This window comes from Colias eurytheme, chromosome 10 (assembly GCF_061535395.1).
Source record: "Colias eurytheme isolate Ceu_HAF_F1 chromosome 10, ilColEury1 Martin Lab GWU primary, whole genome shotgun sequence".
Classification (NCBI taxonomy): Eukaryota; Metazoa; Arthropoda; class Insecta; order Lepidoptera; family Pieridae; genus Colias; species Colias eurytheme.
In genome coordinates this window covers 9,502,518-9,523,120 of record NC_142989.1, presented here as the reverse complement: position 1 = coordinate 9,523,120, position 20,603 = coordinate 9,502,518, and the positions used below count along the sequence as shown (strand labels likewise).

Sequence of the window (20,603 nt, the reverse complement as noted above, 5' to 3'; positions counted from 1 at the left end):
TTGTATGACGTTTAACTGACAGGATATTGATAACTTTCAAATTTCAAACATTTGTACAGATTTGAGATTTTTGATAAATTCAAATTCAGTTTTAATTTAAAATGAGTTCAATGATCAATAAACGTTCTCGTTCGACGAATTGGAGTGAGGAGGATAAGGTACGTAATGTACACAAGAAATCTAATAGAATGTACTTATTTCCTTACATGTTTTAATGCTTATTAATAAATATATATTGCTCTTTAGAAAGTGCTTCGAAAATAATTAGTGCTCGAGCGAGCACATATTATATTAGAGAATAAGGATACGTCGACTAATACAAATACAGCAAAAAAACTTGCATGGGAAGATGTTTTATCTTGGTTATTTTAGTTTTACTTATTCTAACAGTTTCTTGTATTTAACAAATTGTTACAGTTGCAGTGTAATAACATTATTATTGTATTTATATTTCAGTTATAATATCATTTCACTCCATAAAAGGGACTTAAGCCAAATACAAAATCAGTGGAGGAATTTGAAGAAAGCTAAGGCTTCGGAACACAAATTTAGAACGGCAAGAAACATGACAGGCGGGGGACCTCCGCCACCAAGTCCTCCGCCTGAAGATCAAGAGCTTATAGCAGCTCTTCCTAATGAGTTTGTGGTTGATAACAATCCTTTCGATAGCGATGCAACACATGGCCAACAGGTTTATATTTTTTACATTTTCTACTGCTATTATTCCTTAATTTGGAATATCCATTAAGGGATAATAGCGCTATGCATATATAGTTTTTTATTGTGAGATTGAGTAATTATATTTTATATATTTATAGGAAGTTACTAAGGAGTCTGCTGATGATACATTGAAATTGAATGAAAATGATGAAAGCACTGCACATGCATAGGTAATCATATTATATAATAATTTGTATAATATTTTTATCAGTTATGTTATACAAAAATATCAGTATTATAAATAAAATTTATATTATTTTTTTATTTTTAGCCTGAATTGCCAAATTTCTCCACTGAATTGCCACGTATAAATCCTACACATCATATTTTCAAAGCTAAACCAAAAAAAACGTAAGTATGTAATGTTGAAAATAGAATTTCATGAAATTTCCTGTGCTTATTGTTCAGCTGTGATTTATGTGAAATAATGTTTAATGTTTATGTTATTTTTACAGTGGGAAATCAAATTCCAATTACGAGCATCAATTATTCCTCCTTGCAAAAAAAAGCAGGGAGGAATTAATGAAGCAACAACAAGAGTTGCATCTATTAAGAATAGAGCAAGAGAGGGAGCTTCACCTATTAAGAATAGAACAAGAGAGGGAGCTTCACGAGAAGAAGCTCCAAATACTTGCATTAGAGGAGGAATATTTAAAAAAAATAAATTTTGAAAAATAATAAAATATGGTTTTTAGGGTTCCGTAGCCAAAATGGCAAAAACGGAACCCTTATAGTTTCGTCATGTCCGTCTGTCCGTCTGTCCGTCTGTCCGTCTGTCACAGCCGATTTACTCGGAAACTATAAGTACTACAGTGATGAAATTTGATGGGAATATGTGTTGTATGAACCGCTACAAAAATATGACACTAAATAGTAAAAAAAAGAATTGGGGGTGGGGCCCCCCATACATGTAACTGAGGGATGAAATTTTTTTTTTCGATGTACATACCCGTGTGGGGTATCAATGGAAAGGTCTTTTAAAATGATATAAAGTTTTCTAAAAAACATTTTTCTTAAAGTGAACGGTTTTTGAGATATCAGCTCTCAAAGTCGTAAAAAGTATGTCCCCCCCCCTCTATTTTTATAACTACGGGGTATAAAATTCTAAAAAAAATAGAGGTGATGCATGCTAATTAACTCTTTCAACGATTTTTGGTTTGATCAAAGTATCTCTTATAGTTTTTGAGATAGGTTGATTTAACTGTAATTTATTATATTTGCTGCTACGGAACCCTTTGTGCGCGAGCCCGACTCGCACTTGGCCGGTTTTTTTTATTGATTAAAATAAGTTTCAATATAAATGGCCCTGTTTATATTTTCGTCTTCATCTTCTATATTATCAGGGATAGTTGGATCGATTAATAATTGATTTTCAAGGCCTGAAGGATCTAGAAAAATACAAAATAAAGAATTAAAATATGTGTTAAATCCTAAGTTAAGTAAGTCACGATGTTCACCAATAGATGGCGTCACTAGTTATTTAGATGCCGCTATTGAATTGTTTTATTAAACCGTAATATAACATTGTAGTTGTTGCCAATATACGATTGTTATTTGATACGCCCTCTAGAGTTTTATTTCTAAACCTTTATTGTGGCATTTTTGGGATTTATACATGGTCCTTCGAGAGTACCGGGACTGGTGCCTTGCGGTTGACTGTGAATGAGTCCGTTCAGCGCCTTGAGGCAGTAGGTACTTGCTAGTACCGAGGGGAGAGTGCCCCTTTGACACCTGCTGGCGCCTGAACTTTTACCTCAGAGGGGAGCACCCCCTGAGACACCTGAGAAGTACGAGAGACGATTGCGGAGGGGAGCACCCCCTGAGACACCTGAGAGGTACGAGAGACGATTGCGGAGGGGAGCCCCTTGGTCGCCTATCTGAAGAGGAGCAGCCATTGCAGAGGGGAGCACCTGGCAAGCCTGCCAGTGTCAGCTGTCAGCTGTCAAACGTCAGTGTCAACTGTCAGACGTCAGCTGTCAACAGTCCGTGTCACCTGTCAACGTCAAACGTCAGCTGTCACCTGTCAGTGTCATCAAGTGTCAACCTTGACACTGTCACAGCAGCCGTCAACAGTCAAGGTCAAAGACAAGTAACGTCACTTGTCAGATGTCATCGTAATAAAAGAAGTTAAGTGTGTATGTGTGGGACAATTACCGAACATTAATCGTGAGTACAATTTTGAACTTTAATTACAAGGAGAAGTTAACTTAGAAGATTCAAGATATTGCATGTTTCAAGATAGAAATATTAACTTAGTTAAATTCAAAGTGATTAGGACTTAGAATAATTCGTTAAAAAGTGATCCAATGGGGAACCTATGCCCGATTTTCAAGTGAATAAATGTGTTCAAACACTTAGAATAATTTTAATTTTTAACGATTGTATCATTAACTTAGAAAAATATTGTGTTTAACCTTGTCAAGTTGTGAAGGTTATGTTGTGTATCTAACACTTGTAAAATTTTAAAGTCAGTAATATTTATAGTTGTTAAAGGTTGATTGTTTTACTTGTAAAAATTTAAGAACTTTATTTGGGTTACATTTCTTACTTTATGTTTACAGTGGTTTTTTTCGTGTTAAAGTAAAAGGTATTATAATTGTTGTAGATTTAAACAACATTTAATATTAGTGTCATTTTGCATAATCATATTATTATACGAAGTTTAAAGGTTAGTTTTGTTTTGTAAAGAATTAATTTTGATGATTAGCTGACACAATTTGTAAAATTTAAGGTATTGTTTTTGCATTTTTGTGTATTTTTTCTGTTCAATTTATTGATTACTTAATTGTTTTTACTTACAATCATGGGTGAAAATTATATAAAACTTCAAGATGATATATTTAGTAAAATTGAAAGAAATTTTTGTAACTTTAAAAAGTCTCCAAGGGATAGAATTACTATAGGATATCTTGAAGCGCGTTTAGAACTTTTAGAACAATTATGGTCGTCTTTTCACTCAAATCATCAAAAAATTGTTTATGAAATTAAAAAGGATGTATTGATGCAAAATGATTATGTTTTAAATAAAGTGTTTGATAACTGTGAAGAGATGTACCTAGATTATAAGTCCTTATTAAAGGACAAGTTTGTTAATAGTAAGAGTGTCAAATGTCGGTTCTGAAAATAATTCAGGCCACAGTGTTAAGTTACCTGAGATATCCATACCCAAATTTTCGGGGCAATATACTGAATGGCCCAGTTTTAGGGACCTTTTTGTTTCTTTAATTCACAACAACACCAAATTAGATGATGTACAAAAATTACATTATTTAAAATCTCATTTATTGGGAGAACCGGAACAGCTCCTAAGGCATACAGCAATAACCGATAAAAACTACACGGCTTCCTGGACCCAGCTAGTCAACCGTTATGACAACAAAAAGTATTTGTCAAATAATATCCTTAAACGTTTGATGAGTCAAAAAGTATTACATCATGAATCGTCATCGGCGATAAGAGAATTATTAGATAGCATGAACGAATGCTTAAGTGCTCTAGGAAACCTAGGAATTGATATTACTAGCTGGGACACAATCGTTATTTATATAATGAGTCACAAATTGGACCCTGAGTCCAGGAAGCAGTGGGAGTCCAAGGCAAATGATTGCGAAGACCTACCAACCTTGACTCTATTCAAAGAATTTTTGGAGCATAAATATAGATCTTTAGAATTTTTAGACTCTAAATCAAATAAATCTGAAAAACCTGCATGCACTCACATTGCCACATCAAGTGTTAATTATTGTTTGTTTTGTTCAGAAAATCATAAGTTATTTAATTGTAAGAAATTTCATAAAGAAACCGTTGACTCACGACGTAAGTTTGTTCAAACCCACCATTTATGTTTCAATTGCTTGACACCAAATCATTCAGTTTATCAATGCAATCGATCTACAGGTTGTAGAATTTGTAAAAAAAAGCACCACACTTTACTTCATACCAACACTCCCAAATCAGCCAGCTCAACGCAAGTTGATCAACCTGGTGAAGGAAATGCTTCAGTTGTAGGGAATGTCATTCATTCTTCCCAGGATCAAGAGGAGAGTATTGATCGTCATAAACACACTACCACACACACCAAGTCCACAACTAATCAAGTTTTGTTGGCAACCGCCTTAGTGAAGGCAGTTTCACAAACTAATTCAAGTCCGGTGGTGTTAAGGTCTTTGATTGACCAAGGGTCTCAAGCCTCATTTATTACGGAGGCTGCAGTTCAACTGCTAGGTCTCAGAAAGAAATCTGAGACAAATTTTATGTCAGGTTTAGGCGGTGACCAGAGATCACCTTGTTTATCAAGGTCCTCTGTTGTGGTAAAAATTCAGTCTCGTCTAAATCCGAGCTTTGTCATCACAGTCAAGGCTCATGTGTTAACGAAGTTGACCTCATTCTTACCAAGTAAGAAGGTTGAGATACACAATCTGCCAGTGTTTACGTCACTGCAGCTGGCAGATCCTTCGTTCCACACACCTAATAAAATAGATCTTTTATTAGGTGCTGATGTGTATAGCCAAATTTTGTTGAAGGGATTAGTCAGGGGTCCGCCAGGAACTGTAATTGCTCAGCATACAGCGTTTGGTTGGATCCTCTCTGGCAAAATACACGATGAGGGTATAACTGTCGTTGAGGATGGGAGCTGCAATAATGTTGTTAGCATGCATTTAACTCAATGCAATGAGAATGAGTTACTGAAAAAATTCTGGGAGTTGGAATCTGAACCAACTAAACCCAAAAAGTATCTCACTCTAGAGGAAGAAAGCTGTGAGAAATTATATAAAGAAACTACTTCTAGGGATGAATCTGGGAGATTTATTGTAAAACTTCCTTTTAAGTCGGATAATCCGCAATGTAAATTCGGTAACTCTATAGATATCGCTCGTAAGCGATTTCTTATGTTGGAAAAACGCTTAAATAAGAATCCAGATCTGAAATTTCAGTATTCTAAGGTAATTAATGAATACCTGGAGCTAGGACATATGGAAGAAGTTTTAGCAGAGGATATTGACAATCCAGATGCCGTTTATCTGCCACATCATGCGGTGATACGGCAAGACAAAGCAACGTCTAAGGTTCGGGTGGTGTTTGACGCTTCATGCAAGGGCACCAACGGGGCATCGTTAAACGATGACCTAATGGTTGGTCCCACAATTCAGCCCGAATTGCGACATTTACTGATGCGGTGGCGCTGCTATCCGATTTCACTTGTCGCAGACATCGTTAAAATGTACCGACAAGTGAAAGTGGCGGAAGGTGATGCTGACTATCAACGTTTATTATGGCGTGATGATCCAAACGAGGTAGTGAGACATTTTAGGTTGTTACGAGTGACATTTGGCACATCACCAGCACCATATTTGGCTGTGCGCACTCTTAAGGAACTCGTGAATAGGGATGGTCAACAGTTTCCGTTGGCGGCCAGTAGAATTGTGAATGAATTCTACATGGACGACATGATGTCTGGTTGCCATACGGTAGCTGAAGGCATTCAAATTCACGAGGAATTGACTGAGTTGCTCAAACGCGGTGGGTTTCCACTGCAGAAGTTCTCGAGCAACAGTCAAGAGCTGCTAAATAAAAGTGAGTCAGACCATGGGTTGGAAATCAAAACTGACGAAATTATGAAAATATTGGGCCTTACCTGGAACAGAGAGGAGGACAGCTTTCACTTCACTGTCAAGCTTTCTTCGGTGGAATCACCAATAACCAAACGAAAGGTTATTTCAGATATTGCTCGCTTATTCGATCCCTTGGGTTGGATAGCGCCAGTTGTGACAAAGGCCAAAATATTTATCCAACAGCTATGGTTATCTGGCGTTGATTGGGATAGCGAACTTCCTAAGTCATTTCTTAAAGGCTGGTTAGATTTCAGGAATGACTTGAAATCTCTTACAGGCGTTCGCATTTCTCGATGGATACGATCAAGCTTAAATGATCAATCTATGGAACTGCATGGGTTCTGCGATGCATCGAACGCAGCCTACGCAGCTATTGTTTATTCTCGCATTATTGATAGTAATGGTAATGTGCATGTGAGTTTAATCACATCCAAAACTCGTGTAGCACCCGTAAAACAGGTCTCAATTCCACGTCTTGAGCTGTGTGGAGCTGTTTTGCTAGCAAGACTTTTGGATGAAGTAAGTGGTATTCTAGATGTTCCGAAACATCAAATTCATGCTTGGACAGATTCGTCTATCGTCTTGGCTTGGCTCAGGAGTCATCCAAGTCGATGGAAGACCTTTATTGCCAACAGAGTGTCGGAAATACATACCTTGTTAGATGGAAGTCGGTGGTGCCACGTTGTATCACAGGAAAATCCCGCTGACTGCGCCTCCAGAGGAGTATCTGCAACAGAGTTTATAAACAACGACCTTTGGAAACAAGGTCCTGAGTGGTTGTACGGCAATCACATAGATTATCCAAGGGGAGATGAAGCAGACACAAACCTGGAAGAACGGAAACAGAAGATTAGTAGTCACGCTGTAACCAGTGATCAGGAAGATAATATAATTTCGAGATTTTCGTCTCTTAGAAAACTTACCAGAGTGTTGTCATTCTGCCGTCGAGTGTTGCACTGGAACAAACCTGAAAAAGAAAGGTATATTAGTAAAACGTTAACTGCTAAGGAAATACAAGAAACTCTAATTATATGTATTAAGATATGTCAAAAAGAAAATTTTGAAGAAGAAATGGAAAATTTAAAGAATAATGAAAAACTGAATAAGAAAAGTAAACTTACCTCGTTGAATCCATTTGTGGGACAGGATGGTGTTTTAAGAGTAGGGGGACGGTTGCGTCACGCTTCTTTGTCCGATGGTATGAAGCACCCTATAATTATTCCGTACAAGTCACACTTTACTTACCTTCTTATACACGATGCTCATGAAAGGACTCTTCACGGTGGTCCACAACTCGTCCTTAACTATTTGAGGAGCAAGTATTGGGTTGTTGGAGCTAAAGGTGCAGTGAAGCAATTCATTAAAAAATGTGTGACCTGTATTCGCCATTCAGCCCAGGTGAATCAGCAGATGATGGGGCAACTACCAGAGTCCCGAGTAACAGCACATAGACCTTTTTTGAGAAGCGGAGTGGACTATGCCGGTCCAATCAGTGTTCGTACTGCCAAAGGTCGTGGTCATCATGCAACGAAAGGATACATATGCCTTTTCATATGTATGGCTACACGGGCCATTCACTTGGAAGCAGTCAGTGATATGACCTCTGAAACCTTTTTGGCAGCCTTTAAGCGGTTTGTTGCTCGTAGAGGTCATGTGGCTGAACTTTGGAGTGACAATGGTACCACGTTCGTGGGCAGTGCACGAGAGCTCAAAAATTTCTTGCATTTAGAAAGCTCTACTGTTGCTGAAGAGATTCTAAATTTTTTGTCTTCTAATGGTACTACTTGGCACTTTATCCCTCCCCGTGCTCCAAATTTTGGAGGACTGTGGGAAGCTGGCGTAAAGTCCACCAAGTATCACCTAAAGCGTATTGTAGGTGATAAAACGCTCACTTATGAAGAGTTATCCACCGTTTTGACACAAGTCGAAGCATGTTTAAACTCTCGACCTATAAGTCAGATGTCCAACCATCCGGAGGATCCTCAACCACTTACGCCGGCTCATTTTCTTGTCGGCGAGCCATTAGTGTCGGTACCTGAAGCTAATTATGAAGACTCCAATGTCAATAGCCTGAAAAGGTGGCAATTGACCCAGAGAATGAGTCAAGATTTCTGGCGTAGGTGGTCTCGGGAATACTTGACGCAATTGCAACATAGATACAAATGGAGCGCAAGTACTCCTGAACCGGAGATTGGGAGTGTGGTATTAGTAAAGGAGGATGATTTGCCTCCAACTAGGTGGCTTTTTGGTCTCGTCGTAGACAAGCACCCAGGGCTAGACAAGCTTACACGTGTGGTCACCCTTAAGTACAAGGGAAATTTGATCAAACGACCGCTATCCAAATTAATTTTGTTACCTGTAAAGGATTAAGTCTAAGCTTGAATTGTATTTTTTGTTAAGTTATTTTGTTTGTTGTTCTTTTGGCTGGACTACGTCCATGGTGGCCGGTAATTTTATTACCTGTGAAAGATTAAGTTTAAGTTTGAATTGTATTTTTTTGTTTAGTTATTTTATTTGTTGTTATTTTGGCTGGACTACGTCCATGGCGGCCGGTATGTTAAATCCTAAGTTAAGTAAGTCACGATGTTCACCAATAGATGGCGTCACTAGTTATTTAGATGCCGCTATTGAATTGTTTTATTAAACCGTAATATAACATTGTAGTTGTTGCCAATATACGATTGATACGCCCTCTAGAGTTTTATTTCTAAACCTTTATTGTGGCATTTTTGGGATTTATACAATATGCTTATTTTTTATGTATTGGCATTATTAAATATACTTTGTTTACATATTAGTTTGCACAAATACCTTGATTTAAAATAGACTCATTAAAGAGTATTGCTAAATTGTGCAAAACTGCACAAGCAACAATAGTGGTCTTGATCACTTGCAGAGACCCTCGCATTGTTTCGTTGAGTATGCGGAATCTTTGCTTCCACACCCCAAAGCAACGCTCTACAGTATTCCTCGTTCGTATGTGACTCAGGTTGTACCTTTCTTCTGCCTGTGTCCTTGGTCTTAATATTGGTGTTAGAAGATGCGAAGTACAAGGATACCCGCTATCTCCAATCAGCTTCCCATGAAATTCATTCTCCTCAAACCTCCGCTTTATTGAGCTTTCTCTATATATGCGGGAATCATGTGTACTTCCTCTCCAGTGACACACAATATCGCAGATTTTAAGGTCAGAGTCACATACTACCTGTAATTATTGTCATCAATATTATTATAAATTAGAAACACATAATAGCACACATAACAATGAAAATTTATTACTTTAAATACACTATGATCAAACTAAAATGTTATTGTACAATGTTCATACTTGAGTGTTAATGGAGTAATGTCCCTTCCTATTAACATAGTACTGTCCAGCCTCTCCACTCACTTTGCGTATCTTAATATGAGTGCAATCTATTGCACCAATGATACGCTTCATCCCGCATATTATGGCCTCAAATTTCCTAATTGCTTTGGCTTCCTCGGTTGAGTTCGACGGCATATTAATATAACGCGAACTTTTAGAAGCTAACGCAATAGCAACATTTCGGGACAAACGGGAAAGTGTCTGTTGACTCATTCTGTGAATGTCAGCACAATCTTCTTGGATCTGTAATGTAATAGATCGTTATACAGGCTTTTCTATTGTATATATCCAAAACTAGAGCACAAGTCACATCTACCTCATGCCGGCCCCAATATCGAATAACTGCCATCACTTGCAGTTCCACTGGAATACCGCCCCCTCGAGTGTCCACGCGAAGGTCATCCCGAATCAAATTAATGATTTGTTGCATGTTATTCTTTCCGAATCTATACCTCGACCGTAGTGTGGCCCTGTGGCCGCTACAAAAAATATATTGACACCATAGATTGACACTAATACCAGGTTATTTTAATTCTAGGTTGAAAAGTAGGTTTTTAATAAATAAGCACTCTCAGAACAATAGATTTATTTAATAAATGAAACGATACCATTTTAAATTTCGCGCTGTTTATGTATGATGTGCGCATGCCTTAATGCTCTAAGGCGCATGCGCAGGTTTTTATTATTTTATAATTTTAATAAAATAAATAATTCAACAATTTCAATGATGAGCCCATACGGACCTAACGGTAAAGAATACGATTTTGATAAAATTTGCCAATTTTGCTATGGATGGGGTGCTAAAGTGTAACTTTTTTATACCTAAAATTAAAAAAAAATTATTTAAAAAAAAACTAAAGGGGACCTAACGAAAAAATTGTGGGACCTTATAGGACCTAACGGAGACCTATCGATTGAGGTCATTTTTGACCCAAAATTCTATGGATGGGGTGCTAAAGTGCATTTTTTTTTATACCTAAAATTTAAAAAATTATTTAAAAAAAAACTAAAGGGGACCTAACGAAAAAATTGTGGGACCTTAAAGGACCTAACGGGGACCTAACGATCAAGGTCATTTTCGACCCAAAATTCCATTGATGGGGTGCTAAGTTTGCACTGGTAATACATTTTTCATTTTTCATAATACTGTGGTGCTTTATATTAAACATTGGATTTTTAATATATAATAGTATTATTTCTTCAAATTCTGAAGAAAAAAGAAATCTGCATTCCTTTGCACATTAGTCGAGGGGGTAAACCATAAAGTGCCGGACACCGGTATATATCGGGTAGGGGTGGGGTAGGGTCATGGTAGGGTAAACCGTAAACCGCCGTAAACAGTCAATGTCGAATTGACATTTCAATATTATCGTTAAATAGCTCAGAGGAATAATAGGTTTATTCCTCTGAGTTAAATAGGTACATTATACTCTTTGGTTTTGTATTTATAATGAACTATCAACAAAGATCAGCCGGCTAAAACTCAGATAACCATCAATTTCAACGTAAATAATAAACGTTACAACAAAATATTAATATGTAAAATGGAATTAGAAGATGGTTTCGATGACTTGCTCGCCGAAATAAGTGAACCAACTTCTCCGAAGAAAATTAAACAAGATCCTGATTCTCAACCAGGTTTTATAATTATTCTTAAATTTAATTTTCATAATTAATAAATGTTATCTATATGTTTAAAATTTATAGGAACATCAAAAGAAGGCAACAAATCTTCAGCATCTAAAACTCACTGTGTCCTGGTCAATCAGAAACAGGTAGGTTTAATATTTATGTACATAATCATCTGTAGGTTTTAAAATTTAGTTCTACTACACTCTTTAATACTTTGAGGAATACTGTTGTGCCATGAATGAATTTTTGCTATACAGGGTGTCCCAAGAAGTATAGATATACTGAAGCCAAGAGGTAGAGGACCTAGAGGGCTATCCGAATGACCTCCATGTGATAACTCCTAACTCCGAAAATACGCAAAATCGCACAACATACATGGGGATGATTCGGATAGCCCTTTAGGTCCTCTATCTCCTGGCTTCAGTATATCCATACTTCTTGGGACACAGGACTGTAGAAAAAGAAGCAGAAGTGGAAAATAGGCATTCATATGACATAAAGCTATGAAAATTGATACTTAAGTGAATCCATCTGCTTTATAACAGAACTTATTGACAGTTATAATATTTTAATTTTATTATTTTCAGAGGGGTAATCCATTACTAAAGTTCATACTGAGTGTACCATGGGAATATGATGATGTTATACCAGACTATGAGATTGGTAAAACAATATGTGTACTATTTTTATCAGTACGGTATCATAACTTGAATCCAGATTATATAAATAACAGATTGAAGGAACTTGGGAAGAAATATGATCTTAGGGTGCTTTTGGTACAGGTTTGTATTTTTTATAATTATTATAATGAAAATTTTAAAACATTTATGCATTTTTTGTAATGTAAATTGTATTTAATTTCTTATAGGATGTTTTTCTTGTGTATCTTTACTAAGCACCAGCGTAACTCCGTTTATGTTGGTCTTTGTGTAATGATAATATAGCCCTATAGCCTTCCTCGATAAATGGGCTATCTAACACTGAAATAATTTTTCAAATTGGACCAGTAGTTCCTGAGATTAGCACATTCAAACAATCAAACTCTTATAGCTAAAAGCTTTATAATTTTTATACTAAGCATTTTATTTACAGGTAGATATAAAAGATCCTCATGCTGCATTAAAAAATCTAACAAGAATTTGTTTGCTTACTGACCTAACTTTAATGTTGGCCTGGAGCCCTGAGGAAGCAGCCAAAATTATTGAGAATTACAAAATATATGAAAATAAACCACCAGATTTAATTATGGAAAAAGTTGAGAATGATCCACATCAAAAAGTAAGATTTTTTTATTACATTATTGAGTTATGAATATAAACAATTGTAGTTATCATATAGATTTATAAAGAACTAGCGGTCCGCCCCGGCTTCGCCCGTGGTACCTACATGTTTAAACTATCCTATCTCTCAAGTTGGATCAAACTGCACATGGTGTGCTAATATTATTATAATCGGTTAAGTGGTTTAGGAGTCCATTGAGGACAAACATTGTGACACGAGATTTATATAAGTATACTAGCGGTCCGCCCCGGCTTCGCCCGTGGTACATATGAAAAATAGATGTTGGCCGATTCTCAGACTTACCCGATATGCACAGAAAATTTCATGAGAATCGGTCCACCCGTTTCGGAGGAGTATACAGACTAACATTGTGACACGAGAATTTTATATATAAGATTAAGATAGAAAAAAATCGATGACGAGGCGGGACTCGAACCCGCATGCTTTCACGCCGATCCGGGGCGGATGCTTGACCAACTCAGCCAGCCAGCTCAGCTCGTAACTCGCCAGAGCGATCAAATTTATTCTATTCTTTCAGTTTTATGTGTCTAAGGGACACACATGTATTTATCATGTTCATTTTTTTCTAGATAGTGAATGCTTTAACATCAATCAAGCCAGTAAATAAAACAGATGCTATGACACTTATAACTACATTTGGAACATTGGAAAATATAATAAAAGCAACAGAAAGGAGGTTAGCAGACTGCCCTGGGTTTGGAGCTACAAAAGCAAAGAAACTGTATAAAGCCTTACATGAACCATTCTTGAAGAATAGCCAAAATAAACCAGACGAATTTGCAGGAGATATAAGTATAGAAGATGTTGAAAATGCTGAAAATAATGTAGATAGCTAAGAAATAGAAAATAAGTCTTAAATTATGAAATATATATTTTTTTTCAAACAATTTCTTTTTTTTTCTGATCATATTGTGTAAATGTAAAATATAAATATTATAATGTTATGACTGCAGTTATTGTTAGCCATAAAGTGATATATTATGCTGTAGATAACCACACTAGCAAAGTGCAGTTAGACAGTTGAATAGTTTTAAATAATAATGATTGAAATAATTTATCTACTATATCCATACTAATATTATAAATGTGAAAGTAATTCTGTCTGTCTGTCTGTTACTCAATCACGCCTTAACTACTGAACCAATTTGCATGAAATTTGATATAGAGATATTTTGATACCCGAGAAAGGACATAGGATAGGTTTTATCCCGGAAATCCTACGGGAACGGGTTTTTTTTTTGAAAACGCGGGCGAAGCCGCGGGCGGAAAGCTAGTAAAAAATAAAAATAAGTCGGGTTTTCCTTCCTGACGCTATAACTCCAGAACACACGAACCGATTTCCACGGTTTTGCATTCGTTGGAAAGGTCTCGGGCTCCGTGAGGTTTATAGCAAAGAAAAGGTGTCTCTGGTGGCGAAACGGAGTTCGCCCGGTTTGCTAGTTACATATAACTAAACAGATAAATCATTGGTTTATCTACATTTTTCAATCCCTATCACACTTATACAAAACTTCAGCCAAATATCCACATAAAATCTAGTTAATTAATTCTTATATTTTTTTTGCAAACCACATTAATTATTTTTCCGTGGTCTACAGCCGATCTTTCAACGAGGCATAAATCAAAAATATTAAGAACACAAACCTTTATTTCTAGATTTAGTGTTAAATTTTTGCCATTATAAGATAATCTATGAACATAATGCATCCTGTTCCTGCGACACCAGTCGGCCTGTAAAATGCCTGTAAATTTAATTATAGATTTAACTTACGTTTACCTAAGCCGTGCCAATTATTTATCTTTGCTTTAAACTTTTATATATATCGTATGTTATTTCACCTAAAATTTCGTTAAAATATTATTTAAATAAATATATACAAAGACATAATTAAATGACAATAGTTTAAACAAACGCAACAGTATAAGCGCAAGCTGTAGGTACATCGAAGACGAGTTAATCCACGAATAACAGTTTTATCTTCCAGTTAAGTATCGCAGTTTAGTTAATTATTCAAAAAAATAAATATTTTTGTAAATACATATTCACCCATATTATGGTCGATTGATATTTCTTTAACACTTTTGTAACATCGCTGGTCATCTTTTATAACTCCGGTTTGGAAGGAGGTCAAACCGAATTTCTTAACATTGTCCTTTCTTTTCCTTGTCGAGGAATGTTTGAATCATGACATGAGGTATTTTGGCAAACGCTTATTATTTGTATGTTATAACTTTATATTATAAAACTGAAAGTATACGAACTTGTTAATCCTTTTTTTCTTTACAAAGGCAAACGGAATATGTGCCTATTTATATACATTACTAGCGGTCCGCCCCGGCTTCGCCCGTGGTAGGTACATATGAAAAATAGATGTTGGCCGATTCTCAGACTTACCCGATATGCACAGAAAATTTCATGAGAATCGGTCCACCCGTTTCGGAGGAGTATGCAGACTAACATTGTGACACGAGAATTTTATATATAAGAAGATTATAGAATGCACATATATATATGTATTTTATAATAATTAAGAGCAGATAAGTTTTAGATACCTAAGACTACTCGCATTGGTGTTATTTTGCTTAAGTATAATATAACTAGCGGGCCGCCCTGGCTCCGCCCGTGGTGCATATTAATTATCCTATAGCACTCGGGGACCACGTAAATATCCAATGGTCAAAGAATTTTAGACATCTGTCCAGTAGTTCCTCAGACTAGCCCGTTCAAACAAACATACAAACTCAACTTCAAAAGAATACGGTAGAGAATATTATTAGGACCTACTTCCGGGAGATATAAAATATTTCAAATCAAATTACCTAATAATAAATTATGTAAAACGAAATTTGATTTGCATAAAGACTTTTTATTGTAATCCAATTGTTTTTTTTTTAATAATACTTTATATAATTACGATTAGGTACTATCTACTGTTGCACATAAAAGGTAGAGTCTAGACTCTAGCTGATAATGTTGTAGAGTCTGTATTGGTGATTGCGTATTTTTTGTATTTAGTTTTGCGTCTATTAATTAATTGCCTAATTTATATAAACGTAACTCTACAATTTGTTTAACAAAACAACTTACATATATCAAAAGGTAGAGTCTAGATGTTGTTGGTCATCCGCAATTATCCTTCCCATGAAACACAATATTCCTATTCCCATGAAATATAGTAGAGATGTTGTGAAGCTTGGCCGCTTTCCTTAATTCATTTTTTATTAGATAGTAATGTGTTCGTTGCTTCAAGACGCGCACCGGGGTTCAAAATAAAACAATCAGCAGCTCTAAACCGGCTTTCCTCGCGGTCGGACGCGCGTTGCTTTAGCTGGTCGATGCCCGCGAAAAATAGGCGGGATTGTTTGAAAAAAGAATGCGTTAATTTTTTTATGTAAATTAAAATAATAAGGCCATTGTCTTACTAATTTTAGATAACCCGTGTTAGATTGAAAACTTTTATAATATTTATTTTTAAAATTAGATTAATTTAAATAAACATTTTTGTGCCCGGACTCGAAATAAACATTTAAAAAGTGTGTGTTAATATTTTCGACTTAAGTGTTACGTGTAAAATTGAACTGAAACAATAGGTGAGAAAAAACGTTACCGTTTGGAAGTTGGGATAAAACTTCTTTTGTGTTGAACTTTTTTGGAGCAACAACATGTTAAAGTAAGTCTAGTAATTTAAAACTAATTAAAAACTTAATTGCACAGTTGTAATGGAATTTTGATTTGGTGTATTTAAATTTTGAAATTTGGTCGTTAGTCGTTACGCTGTTATCACTAGACCGGTTTTAGTACGTTGGGATGGAATAAATAGACTGCAATGTGACAATATCCAAAAAATTTAACAGGTTTAAAAAATAAATTGAAAACTTGTCTAATAAGTACCTAACTACCTAGATACGAACAAAAATACAATACGTATTATACAACTTATCAAAATAATTTGTTTGAGTCATGTACTTATCAATAAACTTATTTTAACATATTATTGTGAAAGTCACATTTAAAACAAAACAATATAGGTAACTACCTACTTAGTTACTTATTTTCATCAATTTATTTCTTTTTTAACACGTGTACAAAAATAACACGATTATAAGCATTGTTTAAGAAATGACATAAAACCAGCTATAGTAGGCAGTTTATCATGTCTTATAGCTAACAATTTATTGAAACAGGTGATCGGGGCACGTGCGAAGTCAGGTGGTAGTTTTTGTTCATATGGAAACAAAAATAGTCCACCTGTTGATAATAATTAGTACAATTTTGCGATTTGTTTCTTTTTTGCATGGAAAAAATTAAATGTCACGACGCTCTATCTACGTAGTTACTTCATGAATTGTGTTCTAAAATTATTCTTCATAAATTGACTAAATTTTCTATTGAGATGATGTAGATGGTCATCACCTTATATTGCTACCTTTATATAGCTTCTAAAATGACCTATAGTAAAACATGTATAGGGTGAAATTTTTATACCATGTCTGTGTTAATTTTTTTTCCTTTTCGTTTTAAATACGAAACGAGGGATAAAGTAAAATATCCTTGTTCCTTTTGTGGCAACTAAAGTCTAAATGTTAGTATTTTTTGTGTATTCTATAATAAGGTTCATTAAATATCTACCTATCCTACATATACTTTTTTCTAGTGTACCCACACTATACACATACGGGTATTTTTATTTTTACAAAATATAAATTTCAGAAACCTGTGTATTATAGGTATAGGTATCTCATCTTGTTATTTGCCAACAGAATAGAACAGTCAAGCTAAAAATTCTCTTTCAGCATATATTTTAAAGTCGATGTTATGGGTAGGTAGAGTACCTTAATACCAATTCCCAAATTACGCCTGTAAATGTAATATTCTAATTATAGAAAAAGGCAACAAACAAACACAAAGACACTACTGAATAATTCTATATAGATTCACGATTCAGATAGATATTTTTTTTATATATACCTACTACTCAGGAATAAGAATAGGGATAATCTGCAGGGTGCAGGTCTCTAGCTACTACACTTTCATTCATTTTCGGATATTATTGTATCAACTCCCTATAAATGAGCCTCCAGATGGTTTTTTTTTATTTTGACATCTAACAATACAGGGTTCACTTATAATAATGTCTTCGGCTGGGGTCGTGATCCCCGTAATCGAGATTCTAAAAACGTAAAACATCACGACTTTCATACACCGACAAAGATTTATATTAAAAAAGGTAAATTTAGAATCGTGCCCTCATGCAATATGTTCATGCATCACTCCTTTGTTGTTGCTTTTAACATTTAAAAAAAATTGATACAATATTTCAGTGCCTCTTCATATTGACTACGTTCAATGTATGTAGATATTTATAATATCTGCAACCTATTTTCGTTAATCAAGTTTTTAATGTGAAAATTACTGATTGATTCTTTATGATGTTTGATTTATGGCAGACATAAAAAATATGGACCATTGTGTTTTGTAAAATCATGTAAGGCATTTTGTTCAAAGTTTTGTACCCTTGTTTTTGAATGACAGGCGCTAATGGTCAAAGTATAGGATTAGTTTGTCACTGTACATTATAACATAATGGCTTTATATGTGACTGGACAGATAATGAAGTCATCGTCGGATGTCCAGTCACGCTTTCTTTGAGATTATATGAAAAATGTTCAATACTTGTACGCACATTCAAATACAAAATATGTAGAGTCGAGATGGTGGCATTTTTGGTAGAGGTAGGGTAAAAGCTGTTTAGAAAAGAACCTGGAATGGTAAAAGCTGTCTCCAAAAGAGCCTGGAATGGTAAAAGCTGTCTACAATATAGTCGAATATAGGGAGTTAGTAAATATGAATTGGGAAAATATGGTAACTTATGAAATATAAATACTTACCATTGTTTTATGACTCTATATTTATCTGCTCACGGCTTTGTATTCATGGATTACTTACCATCTGAAGGAATTCGATTTTTACGTCGAAATCGTAAATATTTCTAAGATAAAATTTTCAATTATTTGTTGCTGTAGTCTCTATGTAACATACTGCTTTACCGATACCAATTATTTTTCAGTCGTTCTGTAGATGTTCCAACACCTTGGACATACAAAAAAGGGGTTTTAATGTTCTGGTAACATAATATAAGCAACAATAAGCACGTTTATTCATATGTATTCACCAAAAAATCGTTTCTTTTCAAGTAGCTTAAAATAAGCTCTATCTTAACAGAAACACGCGTTACTAAATAGTTACTACCTAAGAAGTTTCAAAATCTAAAGCCTCTACTTCAGTACATTCTAATAACACTTTTCCCCAGAACAATCCATTGTAATAATATTAAATATGCGTAGCTTGAAGATTTGACTCGTGCCGTCTCGCGGGTCGGCGCACGCGCAGCCTCCGGTTTTGCTCCTTTTGTGTCACGTACAATCTTGTTTGTGTGCGTGTCTCTGTGTCGGTGTGAGTAACACACGTGCGTACTAATCTACACATTGTTAACTATAAAATACGCCCATAGTTTTGTTTAGTAATGCTATTCTTGCGTTCCTTGTAATATTACACAGTCATGCATTGTATTGATTGATTTAACAATAGGTATATTCAAAGCGTTACAGTTATTTTAAAGGTCAAGTCTATAACGTGTTTGTCCGTTTGATAATTGTTGAATATTTATAATTTTGATTTTGTTGATATGTATGATGGGTAGTTAGTTACATAGTATTTGTCAAATTTCTATCGTTTAATAAATAGCCACCCAAGATATTGGAGAATCGGTAACTGCCCCATATCTTTCATTTGTTCATTAGGGTCTGTCGCTCATTTCTTGCAAAATTTGTTATTTTAGAATAGAAAACGAGTAGAATAGCAGGTATTCAGTACTCAAGTGCTTGAATATGTATTCATAAAGCCGGGCATACAAATTCATCCATCATTTTACTTGGAAAGCGTAACAAAGATGGATAATGGACAATGCAATTTTCTAATATGTGTGTATCGATATAGAAATTTTCATACTTGGATAAAAGAATTGTCTGTATTTATTTTACGGTGAAATTGTTTCAGAAAAATTGCAAATAGAGCCTCTTACACATTCTAAAGTAGATTTGAGATACTCTACTCTATTACGTTTTTCATAATAAATTTTCCATGTAAGTATACCACATTTTTTACAATGGAATCTAGACCACTAATAATCATACTAAACGTTTAACATCCCATACCTATAAAAAAACATTAGATAAACATGTGTTCGTCTAATGTTAACACAAAATAATTCTTGGATAGGTACCAATGAGTAACTATGTAGTATGTACTCAATGTTGGATACTGTTAATCAAACGCATGTCTATTCTCTGTTGCAGCCATGATTCCCAATCACTACTTCAATCACATCAAATTTAATGTCCTCGTTACAATAAAATGCAATCCGTTGTACAGTATAGATACTATTATATTATCTATGGTTGTACATTGGAATCCATTTGCTAGGAGGCGTGGTATTTAGATGCACAGCTATATTAATTGCCATGGCAGGACACAGAAAATTGCGACAAAAAATAATCTAACTGGTGTGATGTAGGTACGTGACTCTGTGCAATGTTTTGCATTCTTGGAAGAGTTGAGTGCTTTGCTTGATGGATGGTAGGTAAATATTAGCAATATGAAAAGTATGACGTATCATTTTTATTATTCCTTATCTGAACCTATTGTTATGGAAGCATTCGGTAGGTATATTATAATAATTTAATTTGAAATTTTACACACATGTAATTAAAGCAAACAAATAGAGTTTTTTTTCTTAAATTTAATAACTAGTTTATTTAATTTTCTCCCCCTAATAAGTACATAGGTATTGTATCATTTAGGAATACTTTTCTACATTTCATGTCTGCGAGAGATACTTACCAATAGACCTTAACGTATATTTATTATTTAGTGACACGAAAAGTAATAATTTATAGATACATATAGT

The 20,603-nt window shown here is 35.0% G+C and overlaps 3 protein-coding genes and 1 long non-coding RNA gene across 4 annotated transcripts in view; all 4 read left to right on the top strand.

Annotated features, from left to right (window-relative positions):
* Window positions 1-1,403, top strand: LOC149905394 (uncharacterized). The gene is made up of 5 exons (XR_016457189.1): window positions 1-158; window positions 457-691; window positions 819-890; window positions 992-1,071; window positions 1,176-1,403. It is a non-coding gene; the product is annotated as an uncharacterized LOC149905394 (long non-coding RNA).
* A 2,120-nt stretch (window positions 1,404-3,523) lies between these two features.
* On the top strand, window positions 3,524-8,702 carry LOC149905393 (uncharacterized). The gene is made up of 4 exons (XM_090106570.1): window positions 3,524-3,527; window positions 3,853-4,464; window positions 4,678-7,312; window positions 7,604-8,702. Exons 1-4 carry the CDS (start codon window positions 3,524-3,526, stop codon window positions 8,700-8,702), a joined length of 4,350 nt encoding a protein of 1,449 aa, XP_089962696.1.
* A 2,426-nt stretch (window positions 8,703-11,128) lies between these two features.
* Window positions 11,129-13,515, top strand: Ercc1 (DNA excision repair protein Ercc1). Its single transcript, XM_090106474.1, has 5 exons — window positions 11,129-11,340; window positions 11,410-11,477; window positions 11,922-12,116; window positions 12,427-12,612; window positions 13,206-13,515. The coding sequence occupies exons 1-5, from the start codon at window positions 11,247-11,249 to the stop codon at window positions 13,470-13,472; spliced, it is 810 nt and encodes a 269-aa protein (XP_089962600.1). The 5' UTR covers window positions 11,129-11,246; the 3' UTR covers window positions 13,473-13,515.
* Window positions 13,516-16,160: 2,645 nt separating this feature from the next.
* The window catches only part of ec (ubiquitin specific peptidase echinus), a 73,573-nt gene continuing 69,130 nt past the window's right edge, over window positions 16,161-20,603 (top strand). The window contains exon 1 of the mRNA XM_090106084.1: window positions 16,161-16,307. The gene's annotated coding sequence lies outside the window, so the exon portion shown is untranslated. The remainder of the gene's footprint in view (window positions 16,308-20,603) is intronic.

Excerpts from the sequence above, each read along its gene's own strand:
- LOC149905393 (XM_090106570.1), top strand. Across the intron at positions 4,465-4,677 it reads CACATCAAGTGTTAATTATT|CCAGCTCAACGCAAGTTGAT; the intron begins GTTTGTTTTGTT and ends CTCCCAAATCAG. Across the intron at positions 7,313-7,603 it reads AACAAACCTGAAAAAGAAAG|GACTCTTCACGGTGGTCCAC; the intron begins GTATATTAGTAA and ends TGCTCATGAAAG.
- Ercc1 (XM_090106474.1), top strand. The coding sequence starts at position 11,247 with ATGGAATTAGAAGATGGTTTCGATGACTTGCTCGCCGAAATAAGTGAA. Across the intron at positions 11,341-11,409 it reads AGATCCTGATTCTCAACCAG|GAACATCAAAAGAAGGCAAC; the intron begins GTTTTATAATTA and ends TAAAATTTATAG. Across the intron at positions 11,478-11,921 it reads TCCTGGTCAATCAGAAACAG|AGGGGTAATCCATTACTAAA; the intron begins GTAGGTTTAATA and ends TATTATTTTCAG.